Raw genomic sequence first — 25,777 nt, 5'->3', positions numbered from 1 at the left:
TGATAAAGCCTAATCTGTGATTTTGAAACATAACCTGAAGTGGTAAGCCTGCCATATCCATAACCCCAATAATGAACCAGTACCAAAATAATAACCTAGACCAATGACCTATATCTTTGAAGTGGATCTTATAATGTATAATTATTTTCTGAGGATCATCTGATAAATAAGGAGATTTAGCACAGTTAAAATGATCAACTGTATTTTTTACTCGATGACAGTGAAGGTATATGGAAGCCACACCCTGCCCCGCCCACGTGTCACCTGGCGTTAATTTAAACCTGTCAGAAACAATGGCGTACTTATTGTGTGGCTGCAGCCTGATTCATCATGTCAACACGCGTAGAAACCGCATTTCAAAGTCCATTTATGGAGCCGAGGTCTGTATAGCTTAATCTCAATTTATCCATCCTTAAATTTAGTAAAAAAAGCATCTCAGAGAAAATGACCAAACAATGCCACTGACCCGACAGTGCTATTTCCAATTAGTGTAGCATATGCTCGCAAATCGCTCTTTCTCTAGACCTATAATATAGGCCTTTTCTATAGTAGCCTACTGCCTTTGATCATGAAAAATATTCTTTAATTTACCACATTCATGTTTCAATCATTTCCTAACATTTGTGTCCTTGTGTGCTGCTAATTTAGGTGTTGGTCAATGCCTCTGTGGTCCGGCACCCCAGAGCTTCCCCCTGGCTTCAGAGCCAGAGCACCCTCTCATTCATGCAGCCCAGAACCCTGGCTTCTCCCAGGCTGTAGCTCCGTGTATGACAGCCTGGTCAGGTAAGCAGGGAGAGACCAGTGTGTGTGATTGAGCTACCTGGATTTGCTTCTGATGCAAGACCTTTGAACATGCATGCTTTTCCCCCCAAAAGATCTCTCTATCTAAATAATACAGAGTAGTCAGGTATCTGTTACCTATCAAAGCTAACTTTTTGTAGATCCAAAACCAGACAACTTGATAAGGATCCCAGTACTTATTGCTGGTATCATTTGCCACAGCCAGAAATTGTTGCCCAGAAGGAATCCACATATCAGTTTTTTTCCTATTTCCTATTATGTTTCAGTAATGCATCCCCAAGCATGTCTCCCAGTACTCCCACTCTGCATGAGGACAGAGGACCTGCCCCTGCTGTACACAAGCCTCGCAGGTAAGGTATTGTACTGTATACCAGCCTCTACCTTGGATGTCTACTCTGATGTTTCATGCCACCTGTAGATTTCCGATAATTTGATCTCTCATGTGGTTGCTTTCCCGGTCAGATCCTCCATCCTGGAGAGGTGTATCCTGAGGATGTCCACATCCAGTGTGGCTGTAGGAACAGAGGACATGGATGGAATAAGGAGGTTAGGAACCTACCGATGATACTTCAAAATCTTCTGTTTTAAGCACCCCCAGTACCCCAGCCAATTGAAGGTTCTGTTATTTACTGGTATTTTAGAGTAGACTATGCTCCTCTGGTGTTTAACTTTAAATGTTCTTCACCATTAAGAGGACATTCTATGGCTCCATATTACTTCAGTGTTTGACTCCTCTATAATGAGTGTCAGAAAGGTAACCCTGAAAGCTGCTCCATCTTCTAGGGGCCAGTCAAGTATGCGCTGGTGCCCACGGAACTTGGACCCAGGCCACATAGAGGGCAACGAATCAGTTCTGAAACGACGGCAGAAACAGATTCAGTACGGCAAGAACACGTCTGGCTACCAGAGTTACCTGCAGCAAGTTCCCAAGTATGAGAGAATTTTCCACTGTCTGCAGCACTAGTTGGGTTGTATAGGCAATTTCTAATCTAAGGGCTCAAAAATACATACAATCCTATTTATGTGATGGGGTTAAGGGAAGCTTCTCTGAGGGTGTCTGTGATAGAAGTAATTTATAATGTGCTTCAGTGGAGGTAGAAATCGGAGGACAGGCTCATTGCAATGCATGGAATAAGGAGTGATATCAAACAGTGTTTTGATACCATTCCTCATCCATTCCATGCATTACAATGAGCCTGTCCTCTGATTTTCTACCTCCACCAGCCTCCCCTGATGTGCTTCTAACCCATCTATCTACTGTCCTAGGGGTCTGAGAATCCCTGGGCTTCACCCATCCACTCCAAACAAGTATAGGAAATACAGCCGCCGATCCTGGGACATGCAGGTGCGGCTATGGCGGAGAGCTCTGCATACGTGGGACCCCCCTACACAGGGAGAGTCTGAGGGGCAGGACCCAGTTGACCAACTGTAGGTATTGTATATCAGATGTTTCTCACAGTTGTAAATAGTATTTTTTTCCAAATGATGACCTTCATCATGTATTCTTGACTATGCAGGCAGGGGTTGCTGGAGCAGATGAACTGTAAGCTGTATGAGGACGGTGGAGATGAAGAGAAGGCCGGAGATGAACAGAAGGCCAGAGAGAGAGAAATGCCATTGGACTACAACAACATCTCTCTGACCACTAAACCTACTGGAGTGTCCTTCAACAGTCCCTGGATGTCGCCGCAGGTATTTCTTGCAGTCCTAAATCTGGTGTTATAGGACCAGAGAGACGGACGGGTTTGATATGAAGACACTGCTGCGCGTGCACGTGTGTGTATGTACGTACTAGGCCTTGGATTAGCTGGATTAACTGTCTCTGTGTTTGGAGATGGATGTCAGTTCAGTGTGTGGATTTGTTTCTCTGTAGATGGATGTGTCCAGTCCTCAGGTCCCATCCTTGCAGCCAGGCTTGGGTTACTCCTTTAGTGGTCACCTGACAGCTGAGGAGAACGTGTTGGGATGGCTGAGGTTCCTCCTAGAAACTGACCACTCCCACAATCAACAGGTGCCTGAGCAGATCCGCCCACTGTGGAAACCATATTGTTAACGGCTGTCAGTCACAGTGGATTATCTTCAAAGCAGGGGTGCACTGGGTGTTGAGCAGACTGAGGGATGACTGTGCAGTCAAACATGGACAGAGCACTTTGTAATCGTGTCAGTTTAGGGTCACTTTTTACACATTGTTGTTTTGTATCAAACACGTTATTTAAGCAGTATCTGCTTCACTAGTCATGAATTGAAATGCATGATGTTTATTTGCACCCACACTAATTAATCAGTGTTTTTGAATCATTTATTTGTTTGATGTTAAGTCTTCTCCTCTGTCACTTAGATTCTTCTGTCACTGTCCCTGTCTCAGAAACGAAAGTCACTCCTCACCGTCTCAATTCTGTTCTTGTCTCCTAAAACATCTTTGTTGGACTGTTACTTTTGGCCCACCTGCCATTCACCTTGGTCATCATGTGGTTCACCAGTCCATTATCTGTCCATCAGGCTCTCTCCACTAGGTCTTCTATGCACCATCCTCCCCGCCTAACACCTTACTGTTTTTCTCAAAACAGAATTTTGATGAGGGAAATATTGTCACTTTGTTTTGTAGGTTTTTTATTTTGTGTTTCTTCTCAATTGTGAACTTGAATACTTATGCAAAGCAAAACTAATAAAGATTTGTTCAAAACTTGAATGTATTTCAATCAGTCCTTTTAACTAGCATGAGTATCCAATTTATGTAAATGGTGATGTTGACAGGGGATTCTCTTGGCTAGCTACACACCAAATATTCTTGAGATTCTATCATAGCCATCAAATACTGCTCACCCTGCCCTGTTTGGTTTGGAAACAGTCTCCATCACTGATCATCTCAAAGTAGTAAATAATAGCTAATGCATTTTGCCAAGGCCTTTTTCATTATCATTAGATTACAGGTCCTGCTGAAACATCTCTGGGCATGTAACAGTAGGTGCATTACTATCGGTGTACACAAGGTGGCAGGATGGTTAATTTTTTTGTAGACGCGACGCCGTGGAGAATGAGACGCCAATTTTCAAACCGATTGATTGTCCGGAGTTGCCAATGCTCCTAGCACTCCATGCCATAACTAAATAATGAATAAGAGTGTCATGCTATTTTCTGTATGAGAATGATCGGGGGCCATACCATAATGTCTGCCATAGCTAATATGTTCTATTTAGTAAACAACCGGCACATCCATCCAACCATTTATATAACGAACTACAAGTCCCACACTTCATTATAGCCATATGTCGGCTTAGACCAATTTGTGCGATTTTAGGGCATGATATTTTACGATAATGAAACCTTGTGATGCTTTACGATTTTTATAATACATTTTTGTTTTCATTTGGTATAAGATCATATTGAATAACATTGTTAGCCAGTTTTATATTTTCTGTTAAATTATCCCTGAATCCTCCCACTGCTTGGGCGCCCCCCTTCTCGCTCACATCGTAAATGTTATTTATGAATTCCAATCGCTCACGGGCGTGTGAACGTTGTTTTTTATTTTTTAAATGGACGACGGTGTGAATTGATTGTACGCGATGCTTTACTGAGACGAATACTATTTTGGATATGTAAATGAAAAGTTGATTCTATTTAATTGTTAATTTCATTCATGTTCCAGATATTGTAATCAACGAACGGTCCGGTACATGTTATGCTTTTAATAGGTCAATACATCGGAGACCCATAGATAGCCGCACACTAGCGTGGCTAGTCGCGAGCTGCATAGGCTCCAAATTGGTTTATCCTTCACGAGCGGTCTGGCTGTGTTCTTGGTCGTCAAGGTAAGAACGGAATTACATTTAGAGCCGGCAAAAAATAAAGGTTAACGATACCAGCTTCATTGATAGGAAATATATCGTAGCCAATGGTACCATAGCTACTGCATCATATTCTGCATAGCCGTGTTTTTGCTAACACGCGTCCTAGGAATCACCCGAACAGTGGTCTAAGGGTGTGTAGCAAATGCATGCATTTTGCTAAGCTGCTTTCAGATATTGCGGAGACACGGACACCACTACCATTGCATTTAATATATTCTTCATTCGTTACAGGACATGTTCGGTTATTACATGATAACTAACGTGTATGTTGATGTGTGTGAGCATGTCGTTGACTGCACTAGGAGCCAGAGCAGACAGAGATGTCAATTTGCGCTTGCGTTAGCTAACCCCGGTATCAGATAGAGGCAAGCTTGATTGTCTCAGTGCGGCTTGGAGAATCAAGCTGCCTGGTCTAAATCAACAGCTCGACTAAATTGCTAACTAGCAAATGCAATTCCTAAATAGCTCTGGTTGATTTAACGTCTGGCTTGCACGCCATGTATTGTTCTGGGTTACTAGGAGGGCCCGGGGTTTATCTATGGGCAGCTAGTAGCGGCTAACGTTAGCAAATAGGCCTATCACCTGAATTTATAGATAGCGTCGCAAGCAAGCGATAGGGTGAGTGGTGTTTGTTTTTTGGACCGACCTTCAAATCTAGCTATGATAGGGAATCAGTTGGGCACTTTAGTTTGCTGGAAAAGATTGGCGATGATAGACTTCAAGCCAGCCAATTAGCTAATTGATTTCTAGCGGTCTTCCCAAACCCACCCCTCCACCAGACAGTGGTTGCTTGGTAGCTACTAATATAGGCCTGATACTTATCTCACCCAGCTCCGTTGGCTGATCAACCGCTGTAGCTGGTTAGTAAGACTGAACCTCATTAAACCTAGGCTCCTTGAGCAGCAGGCCTCCTTGAGTTTGCATGCTTACCCAGACTAGACACCTGTCACCATTCTGCCTGTACCCACAGTGTCAGAACACACGTCTGTTGGCTGTCCTGTAGGTTTGGTCAGTGGTTGAGCATTTATGAACCCATCTTTTGTCTGGAAAATGACATGTTTTTGTCTGTAGACTAATGCTTTATTCAGTGATTGTTAACTAGTATAGCAGCATTATGAAAATGTAATATAAAAATCAGTTTGAACGGGCCTCTATTCATGAATGTTGAATACTCTGTTCAGAGTAGAATGAGTGTTGTTACCAGTGCTCCTGTGTTGAACTTTTAATGATTATTAATAATTGATTGGATTTATGTAGTGCTTTTCTAGGCACTCTCTACATTGCATAGGGGGAAAGACCTCACCTCACCCGCTACCCCTGCCTTTCCCCACAGGTGAGTTGACCCCAGTGATGACCATGTCCCAGTGAGGCTGGGGCAGGGCAGCCTGGCCCACAGGAGTCGTGGAGGTGCCAGAGACGCTCTGCCGCTCACAATCAGACGGACGAACAGATCGAGGGACGCCCCCCTCTTCCTCCTCCTCCCTCCCCTTCCCCTCTGCCTCCCCCGCCGCCCCCCACCTCCCCAGCTCCACGCCACCATGCCATGGTTACGCTGATCTTCGAGCGCCTGAGGAAACATAGTCTGGACGGCAACGCTCACCAACGGGCCCTCAACGTGGTACGGTTACTTAGTCGCTCACTCTTCGCCTGTCTTTATTATAAAGCTTTATTATAAAGCTTGTCCAGAAATGACCCCTAGCCTAGTCCCTAGACACTTTTGTAGACCTGAAAGGATTGGAAGGTTATAAGCAAGGTGGCAGGCAGTAATTCTTTCCCTTACCTTTACCTATTCAGTCATGTTCTATCTACACAAGTGTCTAGATCCAAGGGGCTATGGTGTTGTTTCTGGACAGGGCCATATTTCAGTCCTCATCTGAAATGTATGTCTGTTCACATGTCATCCTATGGTCTGTTAAGTCTCTCTGCCATGTTTCCCTCTAAATTAGTGTCTGTCTTTCAGTCTCTACTGGACCCCAACAACCTAGGGATCTGCCTGTCCACAGATGGATTGATGCCTGGTGAGTATTTGATTTATTTGTTTATTGGACAAATTAGAAATACCTGTATAGCCAAAGTATATTATATATATATATATATATAATATTTCTTAATGAATGTACTATCAAGGATAACACAATAAAATCTAAGATGTAATTTCATTCTGATCCATTTCAGAAGATTTGGCAGGCAAGAATTTCCCCTGTGAAATGACTGCTATCAAGTGGTTTGATTGGCAGTTCAACTACCTTCCTGTGTGGTTCCTTATTCGACTTCTGTAGTAACACTTAATAGTCCATGCTATTACTATGTAACATGTTAATACAATGTTGTCACTCGTAAAGTAACGACTGCATATCTACACAGGTACGGGGCAAGCAAGTGCCAAGTGTAACCGTTCCTTTTACTCTACTTATTATCGCCCATTTGGAATCTGCCTTTAAACCTAGCAGCCCACTGTGCTTCATGCTTCACAGTTTTATATACTACTCTATAGATTTCATGAAATATACCTCAACAGTAGTTTCTACTAATAGTATGATTTCTCTCTCTCCTTGTGTCCATAGAAAGCAGTTATTGGCAGCTCTGCCCTCCCTCCAAGCCCAGCCTGCAGGGCGTGCTGAGCTCCAGCTTCCCTCCCGGCCCAGTCCCCTTGGTCCCCCCTGACACCCACCTCCCAGAGGGGGAAGCCCTGCACCGGCCCCTGGTCCCAAGCACCTCAGCAACGGACCTGTCTTTTCCCGGTGCACCCCCTCCCCCCCCGCCTCCCCCCAAACGCCACTGTCGCTCACTGTCCGTGCCAGAGGACCTTTCACGCTGCCGTTACACCTGGCGCCCCAGCGCGTCCAAGGTCTGGACACCCGTGAATCGCCAGTGCCACAGTGGAGGGGGAGCGGGGGGGCCCTGTCCGCTACGTGCTCCTAGCTCTTCTCTCAACTCCTCGCTGCACTCTTCTTCTAGCCCCACGTTCTTCAGCCTTGCTCTCTCCCCTGATTCCCCGCTGCCCTGGAACTTCCCCTGGGACCCCAGTGACGCCGCCGGAGGAGGCGGTGCCTGCTGCTGCTTTTTCCCCTCACCGTCGTCCTGCTCCTCCTCTCCCTCCCCGCTCCACCCGCCTCCCCCGCCGCACCGCCGCTTCTCCCTGTCTCCTGTCCTTATCAGAGACTCTGCCGCCCAGTTCCTGCCCCCGGCGCCGGTCCCGCCTCAGCGAGCCGCGCCCCCTCCGCCTGTGCCTGCGTCGCCCTCCTCTGCCTGCAGTACCCCGTCCTCGCTGCGCAGGGCCATCCCCCCTCAGCTCCCACGCTGCCACTCCCAGCCCTGCGACCTGCTACTCCTCAAGCCAGGCCTGAAGAGGCGGCGGGACCCTGACAGACCGTTCGCCCGGCCCGTGCTGGATTTCACCAAGATGACACAGGTAAAACAAATACTAAAATAGTGTTTCAGGGAAAATTAAATTAGTGGGAAGTGTTTCTGTACAGATGGATTTCAGATTTCTGCACCATGTAGAATGAAGCAATATATTATATATTAGCCAATGCATTTTAGGTGGCCTTGTCTTGTCTGTTCTCTCACTGCAATTGTTCTCTCCCTACTACCTGTGTTCCCAGACTCGCAGCACAGACCCGTTGAGTTGTATGGAGCGCGGGGGGAGGATGGCCTGTGGAGGAGATGTCTGCATGGGCCTGGAGCCCTTCCTAGGGGACTTCAGAGGCTCATGTTCACCAGCCGAGGGGCTGGGAAGGACCAGTATCGGACCTCTGAGCGAGAGTGACGAGGAGGGAGAGGAGGGGGATGAGGATGAGGAAGAGGACCCTGAACGAGACGGAGGACAGCAGAGTGTCTTTGAGAGGGATTGTACAGAACTAGATTTGAACTTAATCGAAGAAAATTAAAGAGTCTTGTTAAAAATCAGAGGCTGTTTTTCCTTTTCCCCCACCTCGACGACCGCCAGCATTCTGCACTCCTCCGCCCCAGCCCTGCTTCCTCTTCATCAGCAGCAGGGCTCTCAGGAACTTCTCTCCCCTCAGGGGATGAGCTGGGGTACGATATCTTCTCAACTATGACAACGGTGGTGATGATTTGACTACTAGTACTACTAAGGCAGGTAGCCATGGATGCTGTCGTTCCATCAGAGTAACATTCCAGAACCAGTTGCTGAAACATTTGTGTGAATAATAATCTGAATGCTGGGAGAGGCCAGCTATTCCCATAGTGTGTGTTGGATGTCTCCTTAATACACCCCCCCCCCTCAGAATGACCTGGACGGGACTTGCGGGGGAAAACTAAACAAGCTTCTGGTCAAATTGCTTTCTTTCTTTGACAGGGCAATCTCCTCGATTGTCTGGGGTTTTTTTTCGGTACAGTAGTAAGAATAGACTTTCTTGAATGATGGTGATGAATTGAATATCTGTGTTTCGTTCAGTTTGATGCAAAAAGGCAGTATGTCATTGCAGTTTTCTTTCTGCGGTCCTTATAGTTTCTGGTAAACAATCCGTACGACTCAGCATAAGCCTTAAGACACCATATTTTTTCTGTAAACAAAAAAAAATACAACTATGAAAAGGAAATGAATTGTGTAGCTGTTGATATTAGTCATTTTGTTATTTCTTTTCTGCTGTTTTCTTAATATTTCTTATCTATACGACTCATTCCTCTGAAAATAGAGATGTATAGACATTGATAATGAATGCACTGTGTTTGACAAGTTAAACAAAACTTAAAAATGGAAGCAACCACTGTATTCTGAGGGCACATTGTAATATTGTATTATACAGCGATCATTTGTTGAAAACAAGTTGTGTGTGAAGATGGTAGCTGGGAGACGCGGGGCAGGCCATTGCTGTCTTTTAGAGGTGTTTTTTATTGTATGTGTTAAAAAGATGGCAATTTCAAACTCAGTTTGTGTATAAATAAAGTTTATTGGAAATTATTTTACAAGGAAAGGAAAGAAAGGTGTCCGTGTCTAGCTTATTCATGAAAATTATTTTTAACAGTGTATTGTTTACAGTGTCTATTTCTCTTGGTGGAGGGGTGGCCATGGAGGAGGGGTCTGTGTGAGGGTGGAGGAGTGATCATGGAGAAGGGGTGAGGGGGTCTGGATGAGGGTGGAGCAATGGAGAAAGGGGTCTGGGTGACGGTGGACGGGTGGAGAAAGGGGTCTGGGTGAGGGTGGAGAGATGGAGAAGGGGTGAGGGTGGACGGGTGGAGAAAGGGGTCTGGGTGAGGGTGGAGAATGGGTGAGGGTGGAGAGATAGAGAAGGGGTCTGGGTGAGGGTGGATGGGTGGAGAAAGGGGTCTGGGTGAGGGTGGAGAAGGGGTCTGGGTGACCATGGAGAAGGGGTCTGGGTGAGGGTGGAGAGGGAGGAGGGGTGATGGAGTATTGGTGATGGATGATGGGGGACCAGGGAGAAGGGGTCTGGGTGAGGGTGGAGACAGTTCAGAGTCTGGGTGAGGGTGGAGGGATGGAGAAGGGATGAGGGTGGAGAAGGTTCAGGGTCTTGGTGAGGATGAAGGGGTGATCAGGGAGAAGGGGTCTGGGTGTGGGTGAAGGGGTTACCATGGAGAAGGGGTCTTGGTGAGGGAGGAGCGATGTTTATGGACACGGGGTCTGGGTGAAGGTGGAGTGGTTACCCTGGAGAAGGGGTCTGCGTGAGGGTGGAGGGGTGGAGAAGGGGTCTGGGTGAGGGTGGAGTGGTTACCCTGGAGAAGGGGTCTTGGTGAGGGAGGAGGGGCGACCATGTCTCTCATCTCAGGGCCCAGTATTTCTAAACTTTTAATCTGGATCATAATGATCCGGATTCTTCTTTGCTGGACCTAGATTAGGCCTAGTCCTGGACTAAACAGCATTTCCAATGGAGATTCCAAATTGAAATTGCGATTTAGTCTAGGACTAGGTTTAATCTGTGTCCAGGAAACTAGCAATTTTACCTCACTGAATACACCCCAGTGCTTCTGTTTGGGTACACATAGCTGTCCTTGTCCAACACTGGGGAACAGCACCCAGGCATTAGTCATCATTGGTCCCACATCACACATATTACTCATGGAAGAGGGAATAAACCAAAATAAATATAAGGCTGTAATTCTCATTTAACATTTTTTTACAATGTTGCTTTCATCATGGTAACATCAACACCATTCCAAATTATCTCAGACCCACATTATACAAACTAAGGGTGCATTTATTTAGTCTGAAGTGGCATTTCTCATCTTCCATTTAGTCAGACAATGATCAGTAATCAATAATCAAGCATCTTATCTAGTCGCATATGGCTATCACCTAGCCTGTGGTTTTAGATCAGTAAAGATGAAGGAGGGGGTGAGGAGTCGTAAATACATTCAGCAGGGCTGTAAACTACACTACCTAGAATGCACCGGACTGTTGCTGTTCGCTCAGGCTCCACCCTCACCTGGCGAGGTGTTTTGTGCGTCAATCATCTCCCCATCAACGCGTGGCAAAATATGGATTTGTATCAAGAAACGAGTGTAAGTTTTACATACATCTTAGGATTGTTACTATGATCATCAAATACGTGTCAAGTTGTTGTTTACAGTGTCATCATAAAGGCGTTGGTCAAATGGGTAAAAAATAGTTCACTGTTCATGTGCGGGGGCTTCCGTTGCGTGTTATTGCATGCCCACCAGAGTATTGTGTGTGTTTTTCGATACAGGCTACTGTAACTGAGATCTCTGTGAATTTTCGCTTATTTAGACTAATGCACGATCTACACGTATCAAAACATGTGACAGTCTCCGCCATGAAGCCTACTGTACAATTTTAAAATTGGCTTCTGATGCTATTCAGTCGTCTAACAAGCGGCACCAGGCCTGTCCGTTATCCACTCTCAATGACAGGCAGCATGTACTTTATATATTTGTTGTCAAAACAAATCTCCTCTGAATATAGCAAAAGTGGTGAGATCTGAAGAAGTATAGAAGCTACAATGATCTCAGTCGAACACTGGAGTCCCGAGGAGGTGGCGGGATGGATGCATCATATCGGGCTTCCAGAATGCGCAAATAACTTTTTCGGTAAGTTTGGTGCGCAATTTGTAACGCCAATGTGGAATCAAATTACAATCTCAACTAATATTTGATATTCAACTTTTCAAGTGCCGGTTTTTCAACACTTCCTAAACTTTGGAGGAGGGCACGTTGGCACGTAACGTTCCTCTAGGCCCCATGTGTGCAGTTTATAGCAGCCACCACATGGTGGTGAACGCGCCCAACAAACGACAAAAACGGCCATCCAACAGCAAATTCTTGCTAAAGAAAGATCTTTTGTAAACACTGAATAGTACAATATCAACATAAATGTTTTTCTCTCACAGAAAATTCTGTGTCTGGCCTGGATCTCTTGGAAGTCGGTGATTCAATGTTAGGTGAGTTTGGAAGTTACAGTTTTCATCACATTCCCTGAGACATTCCCCAGACAGCCACTTTCACTTTATGTTCAAGCACATAGGAATAGTTAGAATAAGATATGCTGTCATTTTCTGACCTGACAGCAAATCCCTATAAGAGCTAGTCTGATTTCTGTTATGGTGAGCATGGCTGAGCACTGGCTGAGCATGATTGTATTATTATTGTTGTGTTAGGGTCATCAATCATCAATACACATAAGTACACAGAATATGTTGGTGTTAATTAGAGTGTTTTTAATTGTGTGGCTGAGCATGTAAGGTGGTGTGTATAAAATGAACTGTGCAGTGGAAGTAACATCACTGCCTACCTCTGCCTGTTTTGATGACATATGGGTAAGGTGTGGGTTGTGCTCTTTGTTAATAGATGTAATGAGCTGTCAAGTCTAATGTTTTACGGTCAATCTGTCTGGGATGGGCACATTCTTACCTGCTTATTCTGTCTCATCATGTGCTCATCCTCTGTTCACCTGTACACAATGAGGAGGGTGCATCACAGGGCTACTCCCTGCTTAGTACACTAGAGAGAACATTCCTTTACAAAGTAGGCTATGCTCTACATTTGAATAATCTTGGAATTCCATAGAGCAATTAATTATCTTCTCTCCGAAGGCCACTTGAAATGAGCAACTTTTGTATTTTCTTTCGTTTTTGCTTTAAATGCATTACATGTAAATGTAAATCGCATGTACACAGCATGTAAATCGCTGATGTTGCAGCTTTGAAATGCTATCATGAGCTCATGGAGACATGACTCCGGTCTCAGACAAGTTGCATGACTGCCTTGGAGACATAGGTTGTTAAAGGTATCTTGAGATAAAAAAGGAATTGAGTTATTTGACTTATTTTAACCACCAGACCATGCATAATCGATTTCAGACTGAAGCATGGAGACCCCTTTATCTAGTCCTACTTATCTCCTTTCTCTTTCAACTTGTAGAGGCCCTTATTTGCAGTCCCCATCCAATCGTAATAAAAACGCGCGTCTGATTAAGATACTCAGGAGTTCATAAAAGCCCGGAAAGCGGAGTTTGTAAAAGTCGGAAAACATCTCGTTTCAAAGAGATCATACCTCTTTAGATTCATATGAAGTTGGCTACATTTATTATACTTTGAAAAAACGAACTCCTTTCAAAGGAGTGTAGCCTACAGGTCTACAACATGGCATGAGAGAAGAGCGCAATTTATTTGGTGGTGGGGCGACGCGTAAAGAATGTGACTGGAATATCCATTTACGCGTTCTGAGAGGCATTCGAGAAGGCACACAGAGTTTCCTCCGATCACACAAAAGGCTTTTGTCATTTTTTACTTGATGCCTGAGCGACGTTTCCAAAAGCCAACAGAAACGCCAGTGAAATTGGCCAACTTCCTATACAGCACAGAAGAAGGAGGGATTTCCCTCCTGAAAACTTTGGACTTCTTTGGTTTCCAACGAGGGGTTGGGGGTTGGTCTTGCCCGGCCTCAGATGCAAAGCCCACACTACTGCCGCGACTTTGCGGTCTGCAGAAGGGGGCCGTTCTTTATACATTCCCCTCATAGCGCACTCAAGTGGAAAAAACAGATTCCTAAATTTTTTCAGCAGTTGAAATATAAAATGTGAGGGAAAGTGTAGGCTTTATTTGGGAAAGAGCACATTTTATTTTCGAAGGAGACTATTGAAGTAACCTAACATGGATGGATTATATCAACAATTATAGCCGTAATGTTTTAGGAATTCTGCACACTTATCGGCTCTTCAGCATATCTATGAAAATGAATTATCGGGGACCTTAGCAGCGGAGGAAAAGTGTAGTCTCCCCGTGAAGTTTCATTGAAAGGTAGGAAAACTGTAGCCTATAACGGAACACTATACATTTTACTTCATTGTGTTTTACATGATCTGTGAGAGTTGATTGTTGCACATTAGCTTTAATGTTGGTTTGTGCGTATACTGTCAAGAGAAGAAAACAGCAGTTCCAGTTTATGATTAGTGACATTTGATCATTGATAAGGTGATGCTTGTGTTTTGTGACTCGTTTTTGCCAGTCAGTGTCTACAGACAGTGGACTGACACTTGACAGTGTCTACAGATTTTTATGGGGCTTCTATTGGCATTCAATGTGTTGGCCATGTTTCATGTGTGTGTGAAGTCCTCCATTGATAAATATGATGCAGGATTTTTTGGTAAAACACATGGATACCTTGTTACAGCATAATAGATAAATGTTCCCAGATCCTACAATTGTAACAGTTGTTACACTTTACATCTATCACCCCGCCCCCTGCATCGCTTTCATGTAAACCATTAGGACTGTAACTGTATATGAGTTCTTGCATGACCTATACACAGATGTTAACCACATAGCCCTCTACCAAGCTAAGGTTTGATTCTACCATTGGTAATGCTTTATAGTAACTGTCATGAATATGCGTTTACACGGTTATGTTTATGGGTAGTGGAAACACTGTTAATACATGTGTATTCCAGCCTTTAGAAACATTATTAACATGTATAAGCAATATAGACATGTGAAAGCATGTATTCGCTTCAAAATAAGAAGCATCATAAATGCAATATTTTATAAGTCAACATTTATAAATGCGTATTGATAAAGGTTATAAAAAAAATGTTACCATTTATTTATTTATTCATTGGTCAAGGTATTTTCTTGAGGTTGATCATTTCTTTTTTGATGCACACTGAGTGTCATAGAGATAATGCACACAGTGTCTCTGTCTAAAGTCTAAAAGCTTTCTCACTTGTTCCTAGTCTCTTTCTCACTTGTTCCTAGTCAACAACAGTCAGTCATTCCTATTCAATGAACTGATCAGTGTAGTGTATTTGTCAGTATGTATCTTCACTCACAATTGTTCCTCTGGTCTTTGTTGTGTGACAATAGCCTGGCCATTTCCCTGTGTTTGCCTGTGAGGAGGTGTGTGTTAAATGATTAACCTGCTGGTTCTGTGTCTGTAGGTTAAGTTAATATGGACAGATGTCACCCTGCTCCTCTCTGGAATGCAGCGAAGCAGCAGTAGTCAGTCAGGGGAATGGCTGCTGGACATATGCTCCCAGTTACGGGAAGGAACTGTTGTATGTATGGAGAGAGGGGGGGAAAGAGGGAGAGAATGTATGCAGGAAGTTATGAGGGAAATTCTGGATTCTCCTGTCTACTGAGTGTAGTCTAATTGGCCCTTATTTTTTAATTATGTCACTTGATTCAAAGTTAAGCCTACTGTCATGATCTCCACTGGGATGTTAGGGGGAAGAAGTGGTTTTGTCGTCATCGTGAAAGATCACAGATAGTATTAATACGTTTATGCATTCCTATTACCAATCAAAAAGACTCATCATTTAATCATTCATTGATATGAATACAGTGAAATCAAAATACTTCTACATTGCATTGAATACCAGCCAATTTCACGTCTTTTCCAAAGTGTGTGTGTGTGTGTGTGTGTTTCACCACCATACATTCCAGAGGCAGAGCCATGGTGATTCTGTGGGACCAGAAGTAAAAGCCAGGATTTGGTTCTAGCTGTTGACAGAATTCCAAGAAGTGCTCACATGACAGAGAACAATGAGCAACAGCAGCAGTGGTGGTGTTGGTCTCACTGTAGGGCTCTAGTGTGATTATCCCCTGGCCTGGCCTGCTCTGGTCTGTCCCCTTCCTTCCTGTTCCTGCCTCTCCTCTGGTGGGGCTGGGCCAATGAGCAGGAGGCCGGGGCCAGGGCTTTGTTGAGTCTTAGAGGTGGTGGTGAGCGTCTGCCAGACTGGTGCCGCCTGCCTAGCAGTGGAGGCTGGCGGAGGTAGAAATCAGAGGACAGGGCTCATTGTAATGCATGGAACAATGAGAAATGGTGTCAAACACATGTTTGATACTGTTCCCGATTCCGTTCAATGCATTACAATGAGCCCCGTCCTCCGATTTCTACCTCCACCAGCCTCCAACTGGTGCCTAGCGCCATTGACTCACAGCACTGGAATGTCTCTGACTGTTCCACTCCCCTCTCCATCTGACTCTCTTCCCGCTTCTCTTTTTCTGCTCTCTTTCTTGTGCTCTCTCTCTTTCTCTGTATCTCAGCTCACCATCTAACTCTCTCCTTCCCTCTCTCTCTTCTTCTTTTTCCCTCCCTCCCATCCTCGCCCTCTTCCCTCTCACCCCTCCCCTCCCTCTCTCCGTAGAGGGGGCTCAAACTCCAGTCTGCTGACTCAGCCTTGTAACAACCCATAATGCCTCTTGTTTTCCTCCGAGCAATATGTGTTTTAAAACATGCACAATCAGCTCCATCTCCCCTTGTGTGTTGTTCAAGGCTCCAGCGTCTAGACCGTCACGTTGCTTTGAAAGTGAAGTTGATAAACACTCCTGATAGTGGTATGTGACTTCAATAACACCTTCCTTGTCAGTTGACACAGAGCCCCCCCCTCCCATTACAGGCATATTTAAAACCAACATTGTTGAATCAACTCAATGACCTCTTCCCCCTTTTTCCCCCAGCTGGAATCACAACTCCATCTCTCGCTCTTTGTCCTGGTGGAGACTGTGATACTGTTAGCGTTTAGGAGGAAACTAGCTGTGGGACTATTAAAAGACCTATTGCATACCTCTGTGCTTTCAGAGTGGGAGTGAGGGTAACCCAATGCCTGGGACTGGGGCCACACAGCACAATGTACCTGCTAACCTCAGGGAACAGACAACCAGTACCGCTCAGGAATGTGTCACAGTGTGGGAGACTGCTGCTACCCACTTAGGGGAGGGAGGGGTAAGGCATCAGGCAGGGAGCTAGATACTCTCTCTCTCACACACACACACACACACCCACACACACACACACATACACACACACACATATTTTCAGACTCTCACATTCATTCATTCACACACACACACACACACATTTCCAGACTCACACATTCCCATCCTGACACACATACACACACACACACACACACAACCCCAAACCCAACCCCAACATCAGCCCCACCTTACCACAGTCCCCAGGCGGACATGTCACTCTCAGGCAGTATCAATGTTTTGGGGCGAAACCGAACCATCACTTCCCTGTGATCCGCTGATCCCCTGATCCGGCTCCACTCCCAGATGGAAACTGTTTTGGACACAGGAACATTTCCTGTCATGGGCTGGATCAGATTGCCACCGTACGCTTTGTGTTCTCCAGACTCCTGACGAAGTCATAATCAAACGGATGTTCCACTTCCACTGTTTTCCAGAGGTAGAGTCATAAATGTGTGATGCATGTCAGTGGTAGCTCCACACAGACCAGTACTTCCCTGACTGACTTATTCACTGCAGTCTGTCTCCTTCTTGCAGTCATAAATCTGACGTTATAGGACCAGAGATACAGGCGGGTTTGATGAATACACTGCTGCTACAGTAATGGTTACGTGTGTGTGTGTGGGGGGGGGGGGGGGTCATTGAGGTTGAAAGTGGTGAGGAGTGGGCGCAGGGGTGAGGGGAGGGGGTAAAGTGGAGAGTAAAGCTGAAAAGGAGGTAAGACACTGATAATGAATGAAGGGGTGGAAAGGGGGAGAGGTGTGCGTGTGTGGAGGAGGGGGTGTTTTTCCCTGCTGTAACTCTGTAGAGTCAGGCCAAATCAGCCCACAAGCCCTGGTGACAGAGATGAAGAGCGATCTCATCTCTGCAGCACATGCTTCCCATTATCGTGTGTGTGTGTGTGTGTGTGTGTGTGTGTGTGTGTGTGTGTGTGTGTGTGTGTGTGTGTGTGTGTGTGTGTGTGTGTGTGTGTCTGGTAACGTGTGGTAAGGGGTTTAGTGAGTTGTATATAAGCGGGTGGGGGGGTGTAGTTGCTGTGTTTCCGAGAGGTTGGGCCTGTGTATCAGGAACATTTGTGTGTGTGTGAGTGTGTATGTTGCGGGGGGAATGAAACCACATTATAGAGATTGTGATTGAGTTGGAAAAAGAGAGGGAGAGAGAGAGAGGGGGGCCCAGAAAGGAAGCATGTAGCTTTGTCAAAACGGCCTGTCTGCTGTTGAGTTAGGTCCGTTTATGGGTCTCCATGGCGACACTGAGACTGTTTCTCATTTAGCCAGAGGACTGAAAGGTCTTAAAGTAGTCTGATAAAATCACGCTCCCATCGCCAGCAGCAGCACCAGGCAGCGACAGCCCTGTTCCTCCTCCTCGGCCTGGCCCGCTCCCCTCACCAGAGAGCTCAACGCCACAGATTGCAGCCATTCAATCTACTGGTTATTGGATTCCTCCTCCCCTCCCTCTCCCCCAACAAAGGACTCTCAGAAAAACAGTGAACTGATATGCCTCTGATAACTAGGTCAAACTGGATTGGGGGAATATTTTCTGCACAGGGCGTCTATTTCTGAAGAGAAAAGAAGTGGAGTGAAGTGAGTTGATTGACAGATTGAGGTATTGTGACAGAGAGCTGGTCAGACGCCCATCTTATCCAAACAATGGCCGTCTCACTTCTCCAAGAGTTTCCTCACTGGAGCTGAAGTAATGTGGCCCCTGTGGAGGACGCTGTTCTCTCTCTCTCTTTCTCTCTCTCTCTCTCTCCACCTCTCTCTCTCTGCCTCTGCTCACATGTTTAAAGGAACATAATCCCCTTCCTCTAATCAATCATAGAGGAGTCCAACCTCAGTGAGTGAGTGAGGGGGGGCAGGGGGGCAGGAGGAGGAGAAAGAGGGGAGTGTTGTACTGTATGTGTGTGAAAGGGAGGAGGGAGGGAAGGATGGAGAAAGGGGTAGGAGAAGGGGTATGGAAAGAAGGGAACGAGGTAAAGAGAGAGTGAGAGAGTACAGATGTGTCTGAGTTTCTTGGCTTGGTTCTCTTCATAGTCAGTTCCACTGTGAGAATCTCCCACTGCCCTGTGTAATGGACACTGAGGGAGAGACGGGGCTTCACGCTCGAGAGAGAGAGAGAGAGAGAGAGAGAGAGAGAGAGAGAGAGAGAGCGCGAGCGCGAGCGAGCCTTTCCAGATTGGAATGTTGCATTTCCTGCTTGGTTCCTGCCATGTGTTCCTCAGTTTTCCCTGCTCTGCTAATCTCTCTATTTCTCTCTATCTCTCTCTCCTTCTTTACCCCTCTCTCCTCCCTTACCCCTCTCTCCTCCCTCTCCCTCTCTTACCCTCTTTACATCTCTCCCTATGTACCTCCCCCTTGTCCCTCGCGCTCTCTGTCTCTCCACACTACATTCCCTCTTCCCCCATGCCCCCCCCTTCCTCTTTCTCACTTCCCTCATGCCTTTCTTGTGACCTTCCCCACGTATTTCTCTCCTCTCTCTGTTCTCACTGTGTTCAAAGCCCTCACTTCCCCCCTTCCCCCTCCCACCACCTCCCCTCACTCTCTGCCCTCCTCTCTCCCATAACAATATTGTCAGTGTTATCTTGTCCTACATGAAGTTCAGAAAGAAGCCTTAATGTGAAAGAGCTCTCTGGAGTTCATTAAACTACTGGAAGCCTTCCACTAATGCTGCGCTCTTACGTAAACACTGCCTGTGAAAGATGGTGTGTGTGTGTGTGGGGGGGGGGGTCTTTTGGGTCATGTTTGTGTGGCCGGAGGAGGTGGTCATATTGGAACTAAAACTCCTACATTCCTTTCCTCTCTTCTCTTCTCTTCCCTTATCCTGTCTCCTTTCTCTCCTCTCCTCTGGTGTTTGATGGTTGTTGCTGGGGGCTAAGTGTGGTGTATGTTACTGTACAGTAGAGGAAAGAACAGATAAGGGACAAAGGACTGAAGGATCCTCCAGGCCCATCTCTCTCTCTCTCTCTGTGGGGAGAGTACACTGAGTGGAACCAGAGGTACAATACACTGTTATCTTCCCTCTGTTCCATGTGTGTTTGGAGCCTTGTGGGAGTCCCCCCTTTGAGGAAACGTGACTAACTGCTGGCTGGTGTTCCTCTTGTAAGACCCTGGGAAGACATATTTGAGACTTTGCTCACCATCCTGGCCCCTGCTGGACCTATTCCTGGCCTGAAGTTACACTAAATCATCTTTATCTATCGGCCCACTCTGTGTTTGCGTGTGTATGTTTGAGAGCGTGAGCGTGCGTGCGTGTGTGTGTGTGTGTGTGTGTGTGTGTGTGTGTGTGTGTGTGTGTGAGCAAGTGTATGTTTGCGTGTGTGTGTGGCGTGTAGTGGTGTGTGTGTGAGGTGTTCTCAGGACCTAGTGTATAACCTCCAGTATGTCCCCTGAGGGTAAACCGCCTGTGAAACCTGCAGTGTCTCCAACTGATGAGGTCAGACGGTGACCCTACTGTCAGGTGATGTTAGTCAGGGGCCATCTGTCTGTCCCTCTCTCTATTCCACTCCCCATCTCTCTCTCACTCTCTCTCTCTCTCCCTCTCCCCCCCTCTCCTTCACTTATTTCTCTTCTCTTCAATCTCTTACTTTTTTCTCCCTCTCCTTTCTTTTGCTCTCTCTCTGACTTCTTTTTCCTCTTTCTCTCCCTCTCTCTCTCGCTTTACCTCTCTTCTCTCTCTCTCTCTCTCTCTCTCTCTCTCTCTCTCTCTCTCTCTCTCTGCGTCCCCCTCTCTACATTCCTGGCGTATTAGCAGGATAAACAGTCCGTGTGCGGGGGCGCTGGGAAACTTGGACATGGAAGGCAAATATTGACATAAGAGAGAGCGACCTCAGACTCCATTCAAATTATGAAGGACCATCATAATATATATACGTATCTGTGCATCTGAGCAATGACATTAGAGGGCAGGCTAAAAACTTCTGTTTGAGAGGCTGAAGCGGTGTGTGTTTCTCTCCAGGTCTCTCTGAGGGGACTGCCTCACTCAGATGAGGTATGTTTCACTGAGGCGTGACTGGTAATAACCTGGAGGTCTGAAAACACAGCAGCCACTTCAGATTGATGCCATTTTAATTCAACGGAGTGCTGAGAGAGAGAGAGAGAGGATTTTGATGAATCTCTCGCACTCTCGCTCTCTCTCCCTCCTTCTCTCTCTCTTCCCCCCTCCTTCTCTCTCTCTTCTTCCTCTCTCCCTCCCTTATCCCTGTCTCTCTCTCTCTCTCTCTCTCCTCCTCCTCCTCTCTCCCTCCGGGTTTATCTCTCCCTCCCCTCTCTCCCGCTCCCTTTCCCTATTTACCATGTGAGCTGGAGCAGGTTTGTGAGAGTGAGCTCCACCATCCAGCGGTGGTTTTCATAGTAGACACTAGCCTCCAGCTCCCCTCTCCTCTACTCACCTCCTCCTCTCCCCTCCCCTCCGTCTGTGTGGCCCTGTCTGCCTCTGAGACACTGATCCGAGGCCAGCGGGAGCCTGCACCTGTGCGCACACACCCTCACTCCCTCCCAGTAACACCTGACTCCAGACCTGCCAGTGAGGGTTGTCTTTGGCTGTCTCTGACTCAGCCTGCCTGGCTGCTGATGAAGGAACAGCAGCAGTTAACGAGAGTTTAGAGAGATAGCGAGAAGGAGAGAGAAGAGAGTGAGTGAGTGAGTGAGTGAGTGATGGTGGTTTACACAGTAACACACCCTCACGGCCTCCCAAACTCAGCCCAGGTGGTCAGACCCTCATCAGGGATCAGAGGACGTGTATCAGCTGTTTATCAGCTGTCTGGAGACCGGAGGTCCGGGAACCTTCACACTGTTCATCTGTGAGGATGCGGTCCAATCCAGTCTAATAATATTATGAATCCCTCCCGAGTCATCACGCTGTGTTTGGGCCCTCCACCTCTAGGCCAATCACCTGCCTGTGACTGTATCTGTGACTGTGCCTCGTTTCCTCTACTGCTGTTGTACTGCTGTTGTCTCACTTTTTCTCTGAATCACCTGTCTGTGGCTTTGTTTCCTTCCCCTCTTACCTGTCTGTGACTATCTCTCTCTGACTCACCTGTCTCTCTGTCTGTGACTGTCTACCTGTCTGTTATTGCCTCTCTCTTGCCTGTCTACCTGTCTACTGCCTCTCTCTTACCTGTCTGTTACAGCCTTTCTCTTACCTGTCTACCTGTCTGTGATTGCCTCTCCGGCCTGTCTACCTGGCTCTCCTGGAGTTGGGGCTCTGGGCAGGTGAGGGTTGGGACTCTGGGCAGGTGAGAGTTGGGACTCTGGGCAGTTGAGGCTGGCCCCCCTCCCCCCACCTGTCTACCTGGCACTGCTGGCGTGAAGGAAGTCAGTTGTCTGAAGGGGAAGCAGTGTTGTTAGGCAGTTGGCAGGGTAAACAGGGTAAACGGTCACAGCAGCGTGCAGGTATGAGGGCGTGACTAGATCCTGGAGGCGGCCCAGATCCACCTGTCCTCACAGCCCCACCTGTCAGAGCGAGGGATGAGGGAGGGAGGGAGAAGGGAGGAGGGAGGGAGGAGGTAGAGAGAGAGAGGTGCGCCAGTGTAGCTCTGTAGAGTTGAGGTTCTGTGTGACAGGAGAGTGTGGGAGACAGTTCTGCTCCGTGGGAAAACCTGAGGTTGAATTAGAGACAGCAGGTTGGAACTCCAGGCTTGGCTTTCCTAGCTTGGCTCTGTGAAATATTGGAAGTAAATCCTTGAAGAGGATTCATCACACAGGTAGTCGTCCTGTAAGTAAGGAACACATTTAAATGACGTTGAGGCAACTGCAATTACCGTCGAGGGAACAATAGATAGTCTCCTACACTTTGGCAGCAGTGTACTCCCGTATACTCTACTGGTGTGTTTGATTGATTGTTTATACTAACTTGTGTTCAGTTCAGGTTCTCTGTCATAATTTGTCGGTACAAATTATGGCTGAGTTTGGTAATTTGTCGGTACAAATTATGGCAGAGATATATATTTTATAACAGACTGTGTGTTGTATAAAATGTTATTGTTAAAATCATAAGTGGTATTTCAAACAGAACAGGTGTTGAAGTGACTGTTAGTGGCCCAAAGTGCTTTGTGCTGGCATGCAGCCATGCAGGTTAGCTCAGGTATGTGTGTGTGTATGCGTGTGTATGCGTGTGCGCATGTGTGTGTGTGTTTGTTCAGTGTGTGTGTGTGTTCGTTCTGTGTGTGTGTGTGTGTGTGTGTGTGTGTGTGTGTGTGTGTGTGTGTGTGTGTGTGTATGTGTGTTCAGTGCGTTTGGTGTGTGTGGGTGTGTGTGTGTGTGTGTGTTCGGTGAGTTTGGTGCGTTCGGTGTGTGTCAGTGTTAAAAAACTTCTGCTAATGGCATGCTTGCTTTTGATTGGACCAAACAAATAACACTGAAAAGCTCCATCTCTCCAAAAACTCTTGTCCATTTACCGAGATCATTTCGTCTCATTTAGTCAACCAGAATGAAATTGAATTAATTAAATGAATTTCGTTTAGTTATCATTTTTTCTGGGTCTGTTTAGTCAGTTATCGTCTCGTCTTGGTGTTTGACGAATATTTTCGTCATTATTTTTGTTGACGCAAATTAACACTGGTGTGTGTGTGTGTGTGTGTGTGTGTGTGTGTGTGTGTGTGTGTGTGTGTGTGTGTGTGGTGGCTGACACTGTCCATGGCCAGCCACTACTTCAACTGTCAGCCCAGTGTGTCGCTGACATGACCCATGCAGACCCAGAGGTCAGGTTCACTGGGAACGTTTACAGGGAAACCTATCTGAGGAGCGCCTGGAATGCCAGATTCCAAAGATGCACTACAGCCAACTCCGGCTGCGGAATAAACTGTTTATCTGAAACAGTCAAGGAACTTACAGTTTAAACGTCAGCAAACGGGGGGAGAAGGGGGGGAGGAGAGCATCTGGAAGTCATTTTTTAAGAAGGGAGGGTGATTAGTTTTGTTGTGATACTGATTGAGTTACTCATACCGTTGTGTGTGTATGTGTGTGTGTGTGTGTGTGTGTGTGCCAATTCTCTCTGTATTTCGGTGTGTCTGCAGGGTCAATAGGATCCCTTTCTGTTGATGTTGAAGTGAGTCAGAGTTTGACTATCTCCCTGGGATTTCACACAGATCCAAACGGCTGTTGACAGAGTCGGATAGTGAAGAACATTTAAGCTGACATTCTCTTTAGAGTTGTTTTTCCAAACACTTGAAGTCTTGTTTTAGCTGTAACGGTTCTCTGTGTGTAGCCCTGTGGCTTTGACAATAACACCAATGTTCAGTCACTGGTCTCGCAGCGAAAGATTGTGTCCAGAAAATTACCCTGATTTCACACAGAGAAGGGAGTTGTCTTGTTTTGTCAAGAGAAGCTCAAATCCCCTCTCTGCTCTGAACCCTGCACATCCTGACATTCTGACATCCTGTGTTTGATTCCAGCCAAAGGCCAGCCCCCCCCAAACACACACATACACACTCAGCAGAGTCGCCCAGCTGTAGGGGCAAGGGCTCGCTCCACTCTGGCACTCGCCCACGGTCGATGAGAGGAAACAACTTTACTGAAAGTGCCCCCTATTTCACAATCCCCATACTCATCCCCCCCCCCCCCACACACACACACACCCTCCCTCCCTCCCCTCAGCGGCCCCTGCGGCCCTGTGTGTGGGACCCCACCCCCATTGTTGGAGCTGGTTGAGACAGAGTGCCTTCCTGTTACAGAGTGGCTGGGACTGAGGGACGTGGACCAGCGTCTCTACGTGTTGGAGCGGCTGGAGGAGTTGGTGACACTACAGGACCAGGAGGAGCCGCCCGTCTCTGTGACCTGTGACCCCACGCCGGAGCCCCCCGGACCAGACCCGCATCCCGGACCCCCCCAGCACCATGAGCAGCAGAGCCCACCACTGACCCCCCAGGAAGAGCCAGAGTGCGGTGAGAGCAGCCACACAGGTAGGTGACCTGGGAGGGAGGGGGGAGGAGGAGGAGCAGGGTGACGTTCCAGGGGGGCTACAGAGGAGGACTGGAGTGACACAACCACAGAGACGGAGTAGGGAGGGAGGGGGGAGGGTCGCTTAGGATGATGAAGGCTTTCTGACAAGTTGTGATATGACTGGGTTTCAATTCAAAGCATCTTTATACAATCATGTTAGCACAGATGTAGCTTTTAACCCATCATCAATTTCATTGAGCAGTAAACAATTCAGACTGTTAGTGCTACTTAACAACCTAGTGACAATAGGCTACATGCATTCATGTAAAAGTAAAAGTGTCTTTTTCCTTTGAGAAACGCCCCTGCTAGGCTTGGGGTTGAGCAACATTTACTGTGTCAGATTCCCTGCTTCCTCTCTGTGTATTCAGGACAGGACATAGGCAGGCAGCACCCGCCAGCCCAGTAGACATTATTAAACAAGCCATAAGTCACTGCTGCTTTTAACCATACCTAAACAATGCATTCCCTAAACAACGCCATACCTAAACAATGCCATACCTAAACAATGCCATCTGTCATGCCACTGCGTCCTCCATCTTCTACTGGGTTTATTTTCAGTTTTGTTGTGTTTGTTTTGTTTGTTTGTTTTGTTCCATCCTCCATTTGTTCATTGTCCCCATCCGTAGTCGTTGGTTGTGAAGAGCCAGGGGAGTCAGTGAGAGAAGAGTTTGGGGAAGAGCTGCAGGAAATAGCAGTTGAAGTATGTGCGGAGAGTATTACCATTGTGACATTTTTCATTTTTCTTCTCTGTTGTTCCTTCTTCAACTTGGAGGAAAGCCCCGTGCCGCGGATGGCCCCAATGCTGACTTATACATATTTATTTACCACAGATGTTTCGGAAAAAAGCTTCATCCTCCATGAGAATGAGAAGGATATCAGAAAGCAATAGATGTAATAATTTCACCTTCATTTACTCTGTAGATGGTGCTTTAACCATTTTAGATCTCTTTATAATGGCATTCAAGGTCATCAGTTGAAACCACTCCATAGAACACTT

At 46.5% G+C, this 25,777-nt stretch overlaps 4 protein-coding genes across 6 annotated transcripts in view; 3 read left to right on the top strand and 1 right to left on the bottom strand.

Annotated features, from left to right (window-relative positions):
* Nucleotides 1–25,777, bottom strand: part of LOC310820976 (aldo-keto reductase-like) — a 293,751-nt gene that overhangs the window by 110,530 nt on the left and 157,444 nt on the right. The gene's annotated exons all lie outside the window — the stretch shown is intronic.
* slbp2 (stem-loop binding protein 2) lies at nt 292–3,318 on the top strand. The gene is made up of 8 exons (XM_083665226.1): nt 292–380; nt 649–783; nt 1,068–1,151; nt 1,264–1,347; nt 1,585–1,731; nt 2,068–2,229; nt 2,319–2,493; nt 2,675–3,318. The coding sequence occupies exons 1-8, from the start codon at nt 331–333 to the stop codon at nt 2,852–2,854; spliced, it is 1,017 nt and encodes a 338-aa protein (XP_083521352.1). The 5' UTR covers nt 292–330; the 3' UTR covers nt 2,855–3,318.
* Nucleotides 4,286–9,583, top strand: fam53c (family with sequence similarity 53 member C). Of its 2 annotated transcripts, XM_083665494.1 has the most exons (6): nt 4,286–4,360; nt 4,497–4,613; nt 5,986–6,270; nt 6,613–6,670; nt 7,217–8,064; nt 8,258–9,583. In XM_083665494.1, the coding sequence occupies exons 3-6, from the start codon at nt 6,196–6,198 to the stop codon at nt 8,540–8,542; spliced, it is 1,266 nt and encodes a 421-aa protein (XP_083521620.1). In that variant the 5' UTR covers nt 4,286–4,360; nt 4,497–4,613; nt 5,986–6,195; the 3' UTR covers nt 8,543–9,583. The 2 variants fall into 2 exon arrangements, with proteins under 2 accessions (XP_083521620.1, XP_083521619.1); XM_083665493.1 differs by having other exon boundaries at nt 4,292–4,613.
* amot (angiomotin) overlaps nt 11,078–25,777 on the top strand; it is a 31,492-nt gene continuing 16,792 nt past the window's right edge. Inside the window, exons 1-6 of one of the 2 annotated variants that reach the window (XM_083697460.1) lie at nt 11,078–11,135; nt 11,557–11,681; nt 11,981–12,031; nt 24,513–24,740; nt 25,407–25,480; nt 25,611–25,671. In XM_083697460.1, coding sequence (XP_083553586.1) covers nt 11,594–11,681; nt 11,981–12,031; nt 24,513–24,740; nt 25,407–25,480; nt 25,611–25,671 — 502 coding nt within the window. In that variant the 5' untranslated portion in view covers nt 11,078–11,135; nt 11,557–11,593. Of the gene's footprint in view, nt 11,136–11,556; nt 11,682–11,980; nt 12,032–24,512; nt 24,741–25,406; nt 25,481–25,610; nt 25,672–25,777 lie in introns of those variants that run through there. The other variant, XM_083697461.1, reaches the window with a different exon arrangement.

This window comes from Argentina silus, assembly GCF_951799395.1.
Source record: "Argentina silus genome assembly, chromosome: 2".
Lineage (NCBI taxonomy): Eukaryota > Metazoa > Chordata > Actinopteri > Argentiniformes > Argentinidae > Argentina > Argentina silus.
The sequence above is the reverse complement of the archived record's forward strand: the minus strand, read 5'-3'. Positions and strand labels throughout refer to the sequence as shown.

Coding starts and splice junctions, on each gene's coding strand:
- slbp2 (XM_083665226.1), top strand. CDS start 331: ATGTCAACACGCGTAGAAACCGCATTTCAAAGTCCATTTATGGAGCCG. Junction 1,348..1,584: donor GACATGGATGGAATAAGGAG/GTTAGGAACCTA, acceptor TCCATCTTCTAG/GGGCCAGTCAAGTATGCGCT. Junction 1,732..2,067: donor TACCTGCAGCAAGTTCCCAA/GTATGAGAGAAT, acceptor CTACTGTCCTAG/GGGTCTGAGAATCCCTGGGC.
- fam53c (XM_083665494.1), top strand. CDS start 6,196: ATGGTTACGCTGATCTTCGAGCGCCTGAGGAAACATAGTCTGGACGGC. Junction 6,271..6,612: donor ACCAACGGGCCCTCAACGTG/GTACGGTTACTT, acceptor TCTGTCTTTCAG/TCTCTACTGGACCCCAACAA. Junction 6,671..7,216: donor CACAGATGGATTGATGCCTG/GTGAGTATTTGA, acceptor TTGTGTCCATAG/AAAGCAGTTATTGGCAGCTC.